Raw genomic sequence first — 18,658 nt, 5'->3', positions numbered from 1 at the left:
ACTCTCTGTTTCTGTAAAAAAAAAAAATATATATATATATATACATATATACACATATATATATGTATATATATATATAAAAGATAATCTATTTCAGAAAAACACTCCTTTATCACTCTTTGAAGCTATTTATAAACTACATCCATATCTATCTCAAGGGAACTTGTATTAGGTATCCTAACAGGCATTACTTTATCATTAATAAACTATGACTACTTATGCATTATACCTGAATGTAGCAGCTCTGTGTAAAAATCTATGCAGCTCACATATTTTCATTACACCAGCACACTTTTAGACTTAGTCACATTTTACTGAGTTACATCCTAGCTTGCCTTAACTACAAATTATGCAACTTAGGCACACACATAAAAAGGGAAAACAAGAATACACCAAGAAACCTGAAGACAAATTTCACATTATTTAGAAGCGAACTAAATACACAAAACAAAAACTCTACAACATGGGAGGGTGAAGAAAATGAAAACATTTCCAAAGGTATTTATTGAGAAATAGTAAAGATGTACATATTTTTACAAGCTTTTAATATTAATTTACATTTCTTTAAATTATGTAGGCCCCCATAATCTATACTTTACTAATACATAACAGAAATCCTTGACTTTGTGAGATCTCCATAACGCTACCATAGTAGGGAGTCAAAATACAACTTTGGCTCATGATGCTTAAGTTTGCTTTTAAAAGAAATACTAAATGCCATATTCACTGAGAATGTAGGCTTGTCATACACACATGTGCTTTAAAAAAATTCATACTGGAACATGCTATTGACACTATTTTGTATCTTAGCTCACTAGAGACTAAGGGAAAAGAAGTTAGAGAGTTATTATCTACTTTTTTGTGCACAAACTGCATGATTCTTTTTTTTTTTTTTGCCTCTGAATCTGATTTACAAACTTTTGTAGGGGTACAGTGACTTAATCAACTTTATCCTGTATGCTGCAATATTATAACCAGCCCGCCTATCTTGATATTTCAGGTGCAACACAAGACGGTTACCCTTCTAGTCTTATACCATATTTGTACATAAAGTAGCCAAAAACTCCTTTTAGTTGCAAAATATTTTTCAAACTGATTTACAATAAGGCACAATATTCTATAGATAAATAGAATGCAGATATTGCCAAAGGGGTTGCTTTTTTGTTGGTTGGTTGGTTAATTAGTTTTCAGATCAGAGGGGAAGCAGATCTTCTGTTACTAAGGTGGGGAGGGAAGGGCTCTAGTTTGAGCATGCTCAAAGTCGCATGACAAGCCGTGATGTAGGCTCATTGGCCTGCTCCGTTGTTGTGCCAGACAAGCTTTCTCCTTCATCATAGCGTTAAGTTCTATGCTGGCAGCCTCTTCTGAACACATAATCAGAGAAGAAAATGTGTGAGAGAAATAGCACAGGGTGATACAATCAGTGACCCTTCTCTTTGTGCTATGAAGGGGCGTTCCTCTCTGCACCTGCAGGCTTAGCAGCATAAGAAGCCTTGCTTGTTTGATATGAAAAAGAATGAAAAATTAGATGTAATGCCACCATTCTGTCATTTAAAAAAACTAGCCGTACAGTAAAGATAATTTTGTTTTATTCACAGTAATAAATATTTAAGGTTTTAGTGCACAACATATAATTATTGATAATCAATGCAGCTCTTTAATTTTTTAAAACTTATTTTCATGCTAAAGGCTAACAGATGAAAGAATTATTATTATCATCATCATTATTATTATTATTATTAAAAGCATTCCAACCTTAGTTTGTCTGTGACTGTACTTACTGTACTTAGGGGAGAGGTAGCCGAAAGCTACAGAATAAGTTGACAGGTTTGTGTGATAAAAATCACAATCTTATATAAAACCAGATCTCAATCTCTTTCTGCCCAGTGTAAACATGGCCTTTGCACTCAGTAAAGAAATATTGGTTTATAGCCTGGGAAGTAAAATCATATTTCCACAGTGAGTGGGCATGATCAGTGTGCCAAGCGCCGACCTACGGGACCACTGAAGCCTCAGAGGGTGAAGAATTCCGACCAACCTCTGCTTAGGGTCACTTCCGGGTAGCTGGACTCCAGTTCCACATTCTGACATTTTAAACACAGAACTGCAGGCGCAAACATCATTAAAACACTTCTGGATCTTGAAGTCTTAAATTTCCACAAGGGAAATCGTGTCACACAAAATGACAGGAGAACCTGTATCATGTTCCTAACATGGGCTACACACCAAGAAAAAGAAAACATGCAAACACACGATGACAGGTTCTCCTCGCAATGAATGCAGTCCATTGTGCAATAACAGGATAGGTAGAAAATAAGGTGCGCAGGTCTGTAATGGAGAGAAACTGGGTTGATGTGCTAAGACAGGAAACCAGGTACAATTTCATCGTTGTAATTTCAGTAATGCTGCCAAGATCTGGCTCACTTACTAAATTATTTTATGATAATATTCTCGGTAACATTTTCATCGATTCACTTTTTTCCTTGGAAGCCCTAGCTGGGGCATCCGCCTTTCACTACTAGTGACATTTCATTTTTGCAATGGCATCGGGAATAAATACACTGAGCTTTATTTTAAGCCATGTTTAATCAATGGAATTTTAAAGCCATGTTCATGATATATTCTAAGGAAGTTTAGGTGATACTAGCTTATAATCTTTATGAGAATATTTTCCTCTACACCACTTACACTTATCAAAAAGTCAAACTCAGACCAGTGCAAGTCGTCATGAATATATGGCTCTTAGTTTTCTCCAATAAAACTGTAGAAAGGTTACTCAGGACTTCAACATACATCTCACTTTCTCTAAGTAAAGGTCCCACAGTCTTTCCCTAACCTTCAGCTTATGGTTGGATGCACAAATAGTTGCCTCATAACATTATTGGAATTATTAAGAACCCAAATAACACACAAGCTTTCTTTTATTATTAAGGTTTTCTTATTGCAACAAATAACTCAGTTTCTTGCTGATGCAGTATTCAGCTTTGAGAGCTTGAATTTTAAATTTGGTCATGTTTAAAATGATCACAAAGGTTTTTGCTTTTAATTATCTACAGAGATTTTTTAACCAAAGTTACATTGTAACACACAAATGCTGTCTTGTCTTTAAGGCACAACACATCAGTATGAACATTCTGTTTGCCAAACTTAAAAAAAAAGAGACAATATTAGGTTCCCACTGCCCCTCCCACGCCCTTCCCCGACAAATGAAAGAAAAATTGCATCCACTTTCAAAGTCAGCTGCTAATAAAGTCACAGTAAATTATTTTCATCAATAATTTACACAAATTACAGGTCTAGATAGGATTGTCCTTATACAGTCTGAGTGCATTCCAATTCAGATTTTCTGGGCTAGGTAGGCTAAAGTCAGATTCAAACCTCAGGGCTGAGAAGATCTCCCACTTTGAGGAATGTTGTTGAACACCACCTTGTCAGACGAAGCATGTGTTGGTGCTTTGCCAGGGTAAGAGTTCTTTGCTAAAGCTGTTCATTCCAGTTAGGACTCTTTCGGTGTGTACCAGCAACCTCCACAGATTTGTTGTTGTTGTTGTTGTTAAACCATTAAAGTGTTGTAAATATAAGACCATAGAGCTTCCTTTCTGTAGCACTAAAGTTTAATCCCGTTCTGCAATCTGAATTCTTCATTCTGGAATTTTCATTCCAAATATGATTTCCTCCTTTAAGACAATTTATATGTGTAAAGCCAGAGGCATTGAATCACACATAAAAATTCAGTGTACTTGAAATATACATATAAAAAAACGGATCTCCAGTTAGAGAACACAGTTACAAATACTCTAATTCCAGTGCTTGATGTAGAGCCAAGAGGTCTGAGTGACTTGATATCCTCCAAAAGGGCATGTTGTGCTGTGTGGTTAAGAGAGGGAGGGACGGGAGAGAGAAGGGGAAGGAATGGAGAGAGATCATAACTATTGTCTCAATGAAGCAGCCGTACACACAAGGATGTGTAGTCCACCCAAGTTCAGGGGAGGGAGTTTAAGAGAGGGATGACCATATTTGAAGGCTTGGTAGCATCACTATGGCATTGTCAAAATAATTGAGAAATAGATCTGAACTGGATTTAATGACAGAAAAAGCAAACATTGAGATTTCTTAGGTGGTTTCATATTTATTCTGGGAAGTTATCATTACCAACAGCAGCATCTGGAAAAGCAACTGGCATCAAAATCCTGTGTGGTCAGTGGGGAGAAAGTTCTAACCACGATATCACTCTGAAAATTCCATCTCTCAGCTAAACATTAAAAATCTAAACACAAGAAACTGCCTCAGCTAAAGGATTTTTGTCCTTCTGAGAGGAAAAGAGTAAATCCATTTCTATATAAAAAACAATCTGAAGCTGGACTATATAAGGTGGGGATGATCAACTTTCTTACTTTGCTGGGGTAACTAGCTGGAGTCCGTAGAGTTGATCAATTTATTTCACTGATGTGGGTCTGAGAGAAAGCATTACAGTAACCATTCTCACTGGGAAGGGACACACACTGAAGGAGACAAAAAGATGGGTTCTTGTGGGGCAACAATTCATAGACATTACAGTGATTCATGGCCCTACAAAAATATACCAGTATCTGATACATGTATGGTATTAATATTTCATAAAAAGATGTGATCAGAAAAAAACATGTGCCTGACCAGGCGGTGGTGCAGTGGATAGAGCGTTGGACTGGGATGAGAAGGACTCAGGTTTGAGACCCAGAGGTCACCAGCTTGAGTTCGGGCTCATCTGGTTTGAGCAAAGCTCACCAGCTTGGACCCAAGGTCGCTGGCTCGAGCAAGGAGTTACTCGGTCTGCTGAAGACCCACGGTCAAGGCACATATGAGAAAGCAATCAATAAACAACTGAGGTGTCGCAACAAAAAACTAATGATTGATGCTTCTCATCTCTCTCTGTTCCTGTCTGTCTGTCCCTATCTATCCCTCTCTCTGACTCTCTCTCTGTCTCTGTGAAAAAAAAAAAAAAGATAAAGAAAAAAACATGTACAGAACAACTCCATTGTGGAGGATGATGAGTAAAAAGGACTCCTGAACTAGAGTTATTAACAAAACGAAAACATTATTTGTAAGTTTTGGCTGATGACTTCTTAGAGAATATATATGTTATATAGTCATGTGTATAATGAAAATACATTTGTATAAAAAATGGGGAATACATTTTTATTATAAAAATTAATCATTAAAATAATAATCACTATTGTTATATAATCCTTTGCTATCTAATATGATAGCTACTAATCTCATGTGGCTATTGAATAGTTGAAATTGTCCAGTTCAAAATACATACTAAATTTCAAAGACTTAGAATGTAAATTAAAATGAATTAAAACATTTTAAAAATAATTTTTATATTTTTTTTAGGTGTTGAGACAATGGTATTGTAGATAAATTGGGTTAACTATATTACTAAAATTAATTCTGTCCATTTTTACTTTTTTAAAAATATGGCTTCTAGAAAATTTACAATTATAATTATGGTTTGTATTTATATTATATATTTCAATAGGGGATTGCAGTTATACACTATTATTTCTAAACTTTGAAATTTCTTCTTCGATTTATAAAAAAACCCTATAGTTTTAGATGAAATTAAACACAGAAATATACCCAGAAGTACATTTTTTTCATTCAGCTCAGATCTATTTGTAATAACAAAATAGTACTTAATATCTCTGCACATGCGATTACAGCTACATTCAAAGGAAAGCATGCATTAATGGATACTAGAGAAACCAACCACCTGTGCTTCAGAATAGAATTATAAGCCTTCACCACCACCAAACTGTACCTACATAAACAACCATTTGGAAATAGCATTCTAACCGAGGTTCTCATCCTCTGGGACTCATGCCCTTTTCTCCTGGTTTTGGGTGCGAGGCAGAAGTTACAACAACTGGTCTACCAATTTCACGCCATGAACAACTGGGGTAGAAGTTTTCATTTTCAAAGGCGTATACTGTTTCCGGTTTGGAAAACTGAGTTTTATAATCCCTGACCCAAATATATGTGAAATGTTTACTGTTAGTGGCGGCATTGCGAGCTATTTGTTTTGTATTATGGTGTCAATATGAAAATCTTAATAAGAATATGGACTCAGGACATGGACCAACTACAGAAGATATTTCCATTGTGTGCAACTGAAAGGATTTCAAAGAGCAGTCAGCAATGAAAATTGTATTTGTGGAAGCTGCATCTCTGACCTCATCCTACAGGATGTCTGTAGGAGCAGCGTGCAGTCTAGGGTTGCTGACTGCTGAGACCAAGGAGGGCTGTGGGAAGCTGAGCCTGCGTAGGATTTCTTCATGTTCATGGCTTCCAACATGTCACTCAACCTTCTAAAGTGGGACCTCTTTCTCTTCCTTCATTTTGCTGGATTTGAATTGACTCCATATATAAGTCATTTCCTTTCTCTTGTTATACAAGCTCTAAACTTTTCTAGGAAACTGTTTATGTTGATTTTTGGGGGGGGAGAAAAAAAATTTGGTGGGGGAGGGGAAACAAAAATCAGGTAAACACTTTAGCACATGCACATGTTAAAGAAGGTTTTATTAGATGAGGATTTGAAATCTCAGGATAAAAAAACAACAACAACATTCTTTCTATGTGAAACAATATAAGCTGCTATGTCATTGTTTCCAAATATTAATTCGTAATTTTGCTTTGTTTTATAAATTATATCACTTTTATCCTGGCTTTGAGAGTTTTGTTATCATTCAGAGAAGGAAGCAGTAAATCTCTGTTGTGTTGACTGATAGTCTGGTGTCTGGGCCAATCCTGATATCATTCCTCTTTTGATCTTGGACCAACCATTTAATGGTTTTTAACTGCCTTGATTTCTTCTGTAGAAATATGGGCCAGATGAAAAGGCTTATTTTAAATACCTAGGGCCTATGAGATCTTCTGAGTATGTTCAAAGCCAGCTGCTTGGCTTCAATCACGTACCAATGGCTCACCAAAATAGACAACACTCTTCTAGAAGATGTGAGGCACGTTGCCTCTAAATCTCTACAACAAGCTGGCACAAAAGGATCTGAATAGTACATCCCATTCCAATAGCGCTTATTAAATTTTCTCACAACAGTTTCTCTTTCAGCTACTAAATCTACTCTCAGCATTTGTCAGCAGGGAGCACACTTGCTATTAAGCAAGGACCATGTGACATAGAGGATGGGTGAGGAGAAGGGTAGGACTGAGCTCCATGATTTTCTGTGAAGCTCATTAGACTTGTTTATACTGTGAAAAATCTCATGTGCCTAAAAATGGTTCTTTTTTCCCCATCTTACAGACCATTATCTCAGTGTGTATTATACACGCGCACGCACACACATAAATAATCATAACTAAATTTCTTATCAATTTTCAGGAAAAAAAAATGCTAAACTCCAAATGGTTTATTTGAATGTAAGTATTGACCTTCTCATGCTCTTACTGCTTTGCATCTATGAGTTTAAATCATTTATCAAGCTGCCATTGGGCCAAACTTACAGGAATGCAAACAAAAAAGCTTGCATTAGAAGTATCACACCAACATTGTTTGAGACAGGTTACCTTTTTTGCTGCCTGTTCTTCTTCTACACCATCCCCAATTACAACATATACTACTTTTCTGCCAAACCTTTGCATTATTCGTTCAAAGCAACTTTCTTTTCCTGGAAGATAAATGAGATAAAGTTCAGAGTGAAGTTACCTGGTTAGCGGCATGCTCCTCATCTCGGCCATCTCCAATCACAACATAAGTTATGTTAGTGCCAAATCTGGACACTATACGCTCAAAACAGCTTTCCTTGCCTGAAAAACAATGCACTGCTTATTCTTCCAGCCATTGCATTCATTAACCTAAAGATTCACATAAAGTGTTCAGTTAATTTCTCTTCAACATCCATCACTTAAACTAGCTTGCAACCTCTGGGTTAATAAAATCTACAAATATGCTTGAATTATGTTTAGTCTTTACTTGGGGCTGCTTACTGCACAAATGTGTCCCATGCTTCAAAACAATCTGCAGGGTTGAGCATTTGACCCAGAGAAAATATTAATACCTTTCACTTCACCAAAAAGCTATCGGAACAACCTTACAAGCAACTGTAAGTTTTGACATTTATCTTTTCATCCTATATATTACTTTTATCTAGTTTATTTTATATAGTATAGACAAGTCAGCTGAAAATATTATTAAGAACTATTGAAGGTTCACCTATAAGAAAAGAGGGCATATTAAGATGTGAATTTACTTTGACATAAAACTTTTTCCTTCGGGTGGTTGGAGCTAGTCTGTTCAGATTAAATGTACCAAGAGTGCTGTCTGGGCCACGGCACTGGTGACGCTAATATCCTCTGATGGCACTATGGGAATACACCATGGAATTTCTACATGCTCTTCGTTTTTATAGCCTTGGCATTATTCTCTGAATTTCATTCCCAAAATGTTCATGTAGTCATGGTTACTTCTGCACTTTTTCTTAATTTGATAATTCAAAAAAAAAATACCAGTTTAAAGGAAAACATAAAAAAAGACTTTTTTCTCAGATTAATCGTTAGCAATAATTTGGCTATTAAGAAAAAATACTGTCCTTACTAGAAGAAATGTCTATGCTTGTATAAAATTATTTGATTAGTCATAAAGGCAAGTTCTCTATATTAATCCTGCTAGTGTAAATACATACATTTATTAAAAATGAATAAGGTTGCTACCAGGGCTCTGAACTGTTCTGCTTATGACACTGGAGAATTTACCAAAGCTTGGCTCTCTTTCACTCTCCTCCCCAAACAGCTGCAGCTAGGGGCTCCTTTTGCCTGTGTCAATATAAAAACTCTGCAAGGCCCAGGGTGGGTTATTTTTGGGAGGGGATTTTAGGATTTTGAACTTCTCTTGTCAAGGTGCCAGGGTGTAAGTTTGCTGACCTTCAGGGCACGTTATACAACCCATCTATTTCCCCAGGCATTTCCTTGAAAGACAGGGAATACAAGAGTTCTTTTCTTTTAACTCTTTCAGGACGGCAGAATTTGATGAAGTTTTGGTTTTGAAAGTTTACCAGAAGTCTTAGTTTGTGAAAGGCACTTCAAATCAGTGATGGCTCCACAGATAGATATTAACCATATGAGCAAGGCTGTCATCCTTTGATTGCTACTGAACAGTGTTGAAAATGTGGATTGCTAGCCATTTGTGTGTTATGAATGTTTCAATTATGTTTTCTAATTCATCAAATTATGTATTTCTGGAATATCTGACACTCTTCTGCCAAAATAGTATTTTTATGTTAGATTTAGATGATTCCATATGCAAGGATAAAATACTATGTATCACACTAAATAAACTATTAAATACCATGGCTAGATACACTGTGTATTGTTCGTATGTGCCATTATGATATATATATCACAAAATCTGCACATATATAATGAGTAGGAGGGCACTTTGTTATTTGTGTGCTGTCAAATTTGCCTGATACTCTAGCAGCCAAGGTGATAAAGAGGGAATCATACAGACACACATTAGGAAAATTCTCCAAACACAGAAGTGAACATATTTCATACAGATTTAGAATGAATTTTCTTACCTATTTTAGTCGCACTGTAAATATTCTCAATGGGGAAAGCACCTCCTAAGCTATAGAGTAGAACCTTCGCAAGTGCTGGAATCAGTTGCGTTGTCGTTACCAAGACATTTACGCAGTTACTCCTAAGATAGGGAGGAAATATGCATATTTGTCTTCTAATACTAAATAGTTTCTATTAGTACAGATATTAAAGACTGATTGATTGATTGATTGATTGATTTTAGAGAGAGAGAGAAAGAGATAAACATTGATTCGTTGATCCATTGGTTAATTTTTGTATGTGCCTTGACTGGGGATCAAATACACAACCTTGGCATATTGGAAATATGCTCTAACCAACTGAACCACCCAGCCAGGGCTATTCGTACAGATTTAAAACTATTATTGTGGTCTCTCAATTCCCTAATAAAGAGTGCTTGATAACCTAACCTTTTATCATTCAACAGTTATTTATGGAATATCTACTACGTGTCAGGCACCATGACAGGTGCTAGGAATACATCCTAAAATGGAGAAATTGAAGAAAAATGGGCAAATATATGTATGGTGGTTTTCTCCCCCTCTGGATTATAAGACAGACACAGAGAAAGACAAGTAAACAGACACCTGTAATATTAAATGTGTTCTGTAATAAGTATCTTGTCAGGTCCCTGTGGAACCTCAGAGAATACCTACCTCAGCTTTTATCAATGACAAGAAGGTTGTCAGAGGGAGAATGACCTAACTCTAATTTCTTAAAAGCATCCAGAGCAGGTAAATATTAGGGTAACAGAACTCTGTCCTGGTATTTTCAGATTATGGGAAAGTAGAGGGCATAGGCAGAAAGAATGTGACAGAATGGGTAAAAGCAGTTTTTAGATTCTGTAGAAGAAATAGCACAGAGAGTCTCAATCAAGGTGCTGACAAATGATAGATGCTGAAGAAAGATGGAGAGGATCTTTGCTTTGTACAGAAGGGGCTGAACCCCTGGATCTCTCCTTCAGCAACAACAAAGGGCAAATTGCATTTAATGGCTAAAAGCTTAATCCTCAACAAAGGTCCTACCCTTTGAGAGTGAGAATCTCCCATCCTGCAATTTTACAGCTGTTTCTTTCATGGTAATACTGGGGTCGGAGAGATAAAGGAAACACCAAGAGAGTGGGAAGTGCTGTGAGGCATGTGGTCCTCCTTGACTATGGGGGAAATTAAGCCATCCTGCTTTGATGGGCTCAAAACTACACCTCTGAAATTGAGAAAGAGAAGGCATATAGCTATGGACGTTTTCTTCTATTAGATATTCTGTATCGTATGCCTTTAATGAATATTTGTGACAGCTGTAAAATATTCTCTAGAATTCTCTAGATTAACTTTCATCAATGTGGCCTCATGGCCACTTAGAAGAGCAAGCTGAGTGCTAACTCTTCATGGGTATATACATGCTTAGCCCTCAGTGTACTTACTATCATACTTATATTCTTTAGACATATCATTTGTATGGAAAAACTATATATAATTTATTCGAAAACAATTACAACGCCTTTGTAATTAATTCTTTGTAAATTCTTTGTAAAGAATGTTCATTTCTAAATTATCTCCATAGATATCTGATTTTATAACAAGAGCTCTGACTCCTGGAAGCAAATGATGTGATCATCAACTTATACAAGATAAAGAAACAAAGAGCTAGAGGTAGAAGTTTAATAAATATCATCAATACAATCCTTCATTTTACTGATTAGGAAATCAAGACCTAGAAAGTGATCTGTCTATTATCAGACAGAAACTAACCACATAATGGCAAATTATTAAGAATAATATATAAACACATTACTATATTTTGACATTTAAAGTTCTACATAATATTTTGTCAAAACTAGATGCTATTCAGTGTCATATACAAATGAGTATTACAAATTGAAAACATGGTGGAATAAAATAAAGCAAAAATTTCTGAAGTTGAGAGATAATGGTTCTAAAATCTAGCTTCACCATTTACCCTGGAATACTCAGAATTACATATTTTTTAAATTAAAAATATTGCATATATGTCTATGCAACTTGTAATGCATTCTGATTTTTAATTATAAACATTGCATATATTTATAAATTATATTATATGGTTGTAAAACAAAGATAAATATAAATAAGAAAATAAAAAGCATCAATTATTTAACTGTGCAGAGATGGTTGCTGTTTTCCCCATTTTGTACACTTATTTTCAGAATTTCTGTTTCTGTACAGATTTTTTTTCCCATTAGGATCATACTATGTATATAACTTTGTATTTTACTTTTTTATTTGCTTATAGCATAAGCTTATTAATTTGTCATATTGTAGGGAAATAATAGTATTTCCCTTTTCCCAACAAAACATAATGAGTGTAAACTACTCTCTAGTGTGGCTGCACCGTCATTTTTAAAAGTTGAGCTTGGTCACTTAGACGGTTTATGATATCTCAACATTAATAAATAACTCTACCTTATATATGAATGTTTCCTATACATTTGATGATAACCCTTCATTATATTCATGAAACAAGACTCAGGGTCAGAGGGTAAAAACTTTGCCAAAGGCTCTGATACCTAATTCATCAATGTTTTGTACAGGGCACCTCCTCTTTCTGATCCCAAATGTTTTGTGAAAATTACCAACAGGGTAATATATGTAAAAAACTTAGCAAATTTCATGGCACCTAAATCTTCAGTGTGTAATGAATTATTTTACCCTCCATTTCCTTGTTACACCTTATTTCTTAAAGATCACACACCCATGTAGTTCCTTTAAGGCCACGTGTTTAATAACAATCTCTATAATTATATTAGATTTAGCAAGCATATAATCTATGGAATATGTAATAACCTTTGAATTTTAACTACCTAGGAGACCTTTTTTTTTTAGAAATAATAAAAGTTGTTGAACTCCTCCCCAGGCAAATACACAGTCCACTCCATTTATATAGTTTCAGGGGCTCAAAATCCTCATATCCCAGCTTTTTGACCTTTGATCTCCATGTTACCAGTTGCACAAATCACAAAGCAGCAAGTCCCATTATAAAAGTATCTTTAATTGTTAGACAATTCTTCCTCACATGGACCAAGAACCTCTTTTCTTAGGGTTCCTACTCAACAGCCCTAATTCTCTCCTTCACAGGCACAGAGAAATGTAATTTATTTTCAGCCTAACATCTCAAATAGTGGAATTAGTATTATTGTTCCACACATGACTTTTCTTCAGACTAAACTCCGTGGTTTCTCCCTCCAAATGTTCTTTTTATGTGGTTTCCACAGCCTAAACTCTCCAGCCATTTGGATATAAGATGCTTCAAATATGTCACAGCCCACTGGAATGTGACGCCCAGGACTGAGCAAAGTACTTTGTCCTGGCTTTCCTAGGCTGACCCAGGAGCTATTGTCCCCACCCCTCCTCAGTTAGACTTTCTGTTACCAGTAGGGTTGCTGGTCACAGCCCATGGCTTCACTATAAGCCACGTGCAAGATCTGATACACGATAGTTTATGTCTGTATTCTAAATACTGGACTCTCCTTTCACCCTGCCAAGGTTTTTCTATATTCTGACACAATCAGTACAAATACCCTTTTTCTTCCCTGAATTTTAGGTTACCCACACTTTGTTAAGCATGCCCTTATTTACTCATCTAACTTGGAAATAAAACTAAGGAACAAGAATGGTACAATATTTCATCTCCATTCTACAAGCCCTGACTTTCCAGATTTATACTATTTTATTCAATAGCATCTACGGTACATGGTGTTCAACCAATTCTAAGTCTATTCCATTCCATTATCAACACAAACTAGTCAATACTTCACTCTTTAGTTCAAACAACACAAAGGTTACAATTTTCTAAGAACTTCTCTTCCTTTTTTTTGATGCATTTAATTCATGCATGTTATCTGTTATGATAATAGACTTAAAAACACCCACTCTTTTTATAAACAGTATTGTTTTACTTGTGCCATCGTCTTCTGTACTTGCCCACTAACAGTAGTGTCTTTTTTTTTAAGCTAGAATTCATATGCTCTTCCTGTGGGGATTGTTGCAGTTATGAGGACAGAAGGGTAGAGAGATGGGCTAATGGGCCTTCAGTGAATTGTTAAGTCCCTTCAAATGCTAAAATAGTCAAAGAATTAAAACATTTTTATATATGTTGTGATACTAGGACTATATCTGCAATACAATGCATGTAGAAACTGCAACGATACCACTTACCTAGTACTAATAATTGATAAAGACTTAAGTGCATTTGTTAGCCAGGAATCTGTGAGGCCTTCAATCTCTGCCCTTAACTGCAGCCATGCGTCTCTCTTGGCAGGGCCAAGGAGTCCTGCAACACCAAAAAAGCAAGGCACAGTCATGGCATGAACACTTTCCAAGAATACTTAGCTTGCTCTCCCTTCGGTCTAGTATAGATACTTTTAATTCCAGCCTGTACCAGAAATGGAGAGAGAAAGAGAGACTGATTTATAACAATATGAAGCCTTCATTTCAGAATTGATTATCCATTCATTCATTCCACAAATATTTATTGAACAAATTCTTGATGTCAGGTACTGGGCTGAAAACCGCGGAAATAACAGTGACAGACTGGGTCACAGTTTCTGCCCTCACTGAACGTGGACTCTGGTGGTGTGAATGCTGATCACCTGTGGAGCTTGAGCACGCCTATTCTTGGGTCACACCCAAGGCTCTGATACAACAGGACTGGAGGAGAAGTCCGGGTCTACCAGTCTCACACAAGGGTTACAATATCTCAAATATTTTGGGTGTCTGAAAAGTTCAGCTTCTTAATATTCACAATCATACCACTTTCAAACAGTTATAATGGCATTATTTTATGTAACCTGTAGTCTCTTTCTAATATTTGTATTAAAGCACTTACAAATACTTGGTTTTATAAGAAGTTAAGAATTGTGCTGAAAATCCTGAAGTATATGACACAGTTACAGACAATGGTTGAAAACTATATTGAAGTTATAAGAAAAGAAGTATGCATGCTAATTTTTAAATTTAAGCTCTTCCTTTATGGTAAAACAAGACCATGTAAATCATTACAAAAGAAAGTTCCTTATTTTAATTGTATTTCAGAATACTGGGAATTTATACATAGGGAGATAATATTTTTAAATCAAAATTGATAGTTTCTAGCAAGTCTCATTTGTCCTTATCTCAATGGAAAGATGCTAATGTGTTACAGAAAATGGACTCTCGGGTCATTGTTTAAACTTTTTAAGATACAAGATTATTTATTAGTAATCTTGGTAACTATGAAATAATTTTAATAATAGTCTCCAAAAAGGAATTAATAACATACCTGAATGATAAAAATTCAGATTTTCCCAAAGGATATTTATTTTCAAGTTAAACATATTACTCACAGTGATTTTAAATAGAATACCTAATTAGTTGATTTTACAAAATCATCTTGTATAGAGAAGCAAAATGAATTAGGAAACCTGAGCAAGTCAGTAACCTGCAGAAGCCTATTTTTCATTTGGAAATAAAGGTCTTCCATATGTAAGTTCCCTCTTGGTTTTAACATTACTGCCCATGGTTCTACATTGTTCTCTTCTCTTGCATTACTGAGTATTCGCTGAGCATCTGTTATGCACCTCAAAGCTAGCAAGGCACTGGGGCTACAAGGTGAATTGACATACAGCTCCACCCTTATGATGAGTACGGGTGTATGTAACATAAATACCATAGAAAAACATCTTATTTACTATATTGTGTTCTATGACAAAAATGTGGAGATACATATGTATAGTACGTACAAGTGTATTTAGCTATATCATTCAATTTTAATTCTGGTTTATGTTCCTTATTTATTCTTTCATTCATTTATTTTTTTTTTAAAGAGAAACAAATAAAAAACCCTGGGAGAAAATACTTATGTGACCTCATGGCTAACCTTAGGATCTTGACCTAAAAGTGATTCTAATAATAGAGATCATCAAGGTTTATTTTATCAAGAAGCACTTCTGGGTCTTGGTTTTGATGTCATAGATTTTGATATCACCTGTAATATATGTATAAAATGATTTAGATATCACCTATAAGTACATAAACTTTCAAAAACCATGATAATCACAGTTCACATTATATATGGTAAAGATATACTGTCAGATGACATGTAATTAAAAAAAATTTTTACAGATTGTACTTATTGATTATACAGAAGAAGGGAGAAGTGAGAAGTATCAACTCATAGTTGTTTAGTTTAGTTGTTCACTGATTGTTTGTTTTATGTGCCTTGACTGGGCAAGCCCAGGGTTTCAAACTGGCAACCTCAGCATTCCAAGTCGACACTCTATCCATTGCTCCATGACATGCCAGGCAACATACAATTTTTAAAAGAATAAAATAGACTTTTTGAAGTCTTTGAAGTGACAAAAAAAGCGCTTGTTTATATTTGTATCTGAGAGGATCTCAGAAAGATAATGATTATTAACAACTCTGTTGCCATGGCTGGAGCTCCTGTCTTAAAACAGGTCCTCCCAGCACCTCACTTAGTGCCTCTGCTTGGCTCTCTCTGGTAGCATCCAGCTGAAGAAGGCCTGTTAATCTTGGTCTGTTAATCTTGACCAAATAGCTGGGAATAATGAATTTCCAATGCCTTTGACAGAGCTGCACATTTTATTTTACAGTTAGAATTTCCCACCACCCATCCAAGAAACTTAAAATTTTGGCTCAATGTAGGTCAACGTGAGCTCTTGATAATTTATTTTAGAGTAGGATAGCCTCTAATATGGAATATGGAACTACAGTTCAAAGTCTACCTCTAACTAGAGCGCCTGTATTAGATTTAAAAAGCCACACCTACCTCCGACATTGTTCTTGTAGGTGTTGTATAATTCTTTTACTCTTCTGTAACGAAAAGCCAACTTCCTCATCCAGTCAACCCCTCCTCTTACACCTGTTGGCAAACAAAGGTTTGCACTACTTGCAGCTGCATGGAAGCCATCAGTTGCAAAACTGTAGGTACTGCAACACCCAAAATATATTAAAAAGAGATAAAAGAAATAATTACATGTGCAAAACTCCATAGCTGAATTTCTGTAGGAAACAGCATACGAAAAGGCATGGCTTACCTCAAGTCCTGCCCATTATCATCAGAGGAAACATCATCTATATGAACTTGATCACACTCCTGTTGAAAACAGCGGGAAAGTTATTTGGTTTTCAAATGATGCTTGTCATCCCGTTTGACGGTTTTCCCCCCACCTTTCCATTTGGATCAGGCTACGGCCAGAAGATGGCAGCATTTGTCCACCCACGCCACCACCCCCTGCTGAGACAGGGCACCATTTTTCACTCCGTAAAATCCAAATCCAGAAGAGTGCCACAAAAAAAAGGGGCCGAAAACACAGGCATGTGGGCTCCTTTACAGCAATTAAGAAAATAATTTTACTCTTAAGATAACTGATAAGAAATCTCTTTTGAATTATAATAACCACTGGAGGTTCCTCAGCCATTTCTCCATTTCCATTGTGCATACTTAAGTATTGCAGCAAAGCTAATCTGAAGAAACACAACACTGTACGGTCTGCGCACCTCAAGTGGCGACTGTTATTTATCACTTGTTGAGCAGAAACAGACGGGCTTGCTGCTGATGGGCTCTGTGAGATTTCTATGACTCCCAGCATGTGCTGGGCCAGAGAGACCAGGAGAGAACGCTGCTGGTATTATTTACAAAGTCCCGGTGTCCTGGTCTTCTAACAGAAAGAAAGCTAATAACCACAGAAGCTGACATTTTCTTTGTGTCTTTTGTTCAAGGTTTAAAATCTTTACACCAAGAAAAAAAAAATACTTAAAAGGAAAAAGGAAAAAATGAAGCTCTACCACATCCAATATGCTGCACACTCAGAGGAAAATAAACTTAAGGTATGTCTACCCAATGAGCAAGCTGATTGAAATTACAGAGTGCTCAGAACAAATGGTAACTTTTCAGCAGGAGAATTCAGTTCTTCTTCACTGTTCGTCTTTACTATTCTATCTTCAAATAATCTGCAAAGTTCCAGTGAACTAGAACATGATCAAATGGTGAAATCTGACTAGGGCATTTAAAACACCTAATACTTATTAAACTCAGAATGGACATGTTTTAGCCTTTTGGGCTTCTATTTTTCCCATTCCCATTATTTCATTCATACTGACAGATTTTGACTATATATAGAATGCTTACCATTCAAAACCAATTATAAAAATTATAAATTTAAGGTGACAGAAAATGATTTGACTTTAGGTGATGGGTATAAACATAACGAACAGTTCAAATGCTATAGAAATATTTACCTGAATCCTACGTACTCTTATTGATCAATGTCACCCTGTTTAGTTAATTTTCAAAATTTAAAAATAAAAAAAAAATGAACTTAGAAAAGGGGATACCATACTGAAAAAAAAAAGGCTTTCCATCTACTAGTTATATCCATTATAAAACTTGAAAATATCTGGTAGTGAAATATTTACTATCTCATCTCCAGCATTCTGCACTGGCTTCTTCTAAAATATAAAACTTTAAGGACTAACCCAATCAATACGATTTTAGTACATAAGTTGAAAATACAGATAAATTAATTTTAAATGTTCATATGATTCACTTCAATTATGGGTTTCTTAAATTTTGAGTAAACCTCTACCTAGGTTAAAAAGAGCCAGTAAGCTAATCTGATTGGAAACTCCATAAGGGGGGGGTGTGTGTTTGGGTCACCCGGATATACCCCCACCAAAGGCACAATCTGTTACAGAGTAATCACTCAACAGTTCTTTGTTGCATAAATGGCAGAACTCTAGGTAAATTACGGTTCTTGACAGAATTACCACAGGCATTTAAATTTTCTAACATAAAATTATGGTGATATGAAAATATTTTAGATGGTAAGAATTGTAGGAAGATATTTATATTGGGAGTGGAGGGAGGGTGAGAGAAGGGGGTAAGGACTGAGGTCACAGGAGTCATGGAAGGACAGGCATTTAGAAAGGTTCGTCCCCATTTGACTGAGTATTCTTTGAAAAGAGTATAACCCAAACTTTAACCAAAGGAGGCACCATGGCTCCAGAACAGTACCAGACTGAAGTAGAGCAAG

At 35.8% G+C, this 18,658-nt stretch overlaps 1 protein-coding gene across 10 annotated transcripts in view; it reads right to left on the bottom strand.

Moving 5' to 3' along the window:
- Positions 1–496: 496 nt before the first annotated feature.
- Positions 497–18,658, bottom strand: part of EYA4 (EYA transcriptional coactivator and phosphatase 4) — a 292,335-nt gene continuing 274,173 nt past the window's right edge. For 6 of the 10 annotated variants that reach the window (XM_066248198.1, XM_066248200.1, XM_066248202.1 and 3 more), the window contains 6 exons: positions 16,661–16,719; positions 16,393–16,553; positions 13,782–13,896; positions 9,573–9,694; positions 7,564–7,664; positions 497–3,867 (listed from right to left, as the gene is read on the bottom strand). In XM_066248198.1, coding sequence (XP_066104295.1) covers positions 3,787–3,867; positions 7,564–7,664; positions 9,573–9,694; positions 13,782–13,896; positions 16,393–16,553; positions 16,661–16,719 — 639 coding nt within the window. In that variant the 3' untranslated portion in view covers positions 497–3,786. Of the gene's footprint in view, positions 3,868–7,563; positions 7,665–7,702; positions 7,804–9,572; positions 9,695–13,781; positions 13,897–16,392; positions 16,554–16,660; positions 16,720–18,658 lie in introns of all 10 variants that reach the window. The other 4 variants (XM_066248203.1, XM_066248206.1, XM_066248208.1 and 1 more) reach the window with 2 other exon arrangements.

The sequence above is a fragment of the Saccopteryx bilineata genome, chromosome 12 (assembly GCF_036850765.1).
Source record: "Saccopteryx bilineata isolate mSacBil1 chromosome 12, mSacBil1_pri_phased_curated, whole genome shotgun sequence".
Taxonomy (NCBI): domain Eukaryota; kingdom Metazoa; phylum Chordata; class Mammalia; order Chiroptera; family Emballonuridae; genus Saccopteryx; species Saccopteryx bilineata.
The sequence above is the reverse complement of the archived record's forward strand: the minus strand, read 5'-3'. Positions and strand labels throughout refer to the sequence as shown.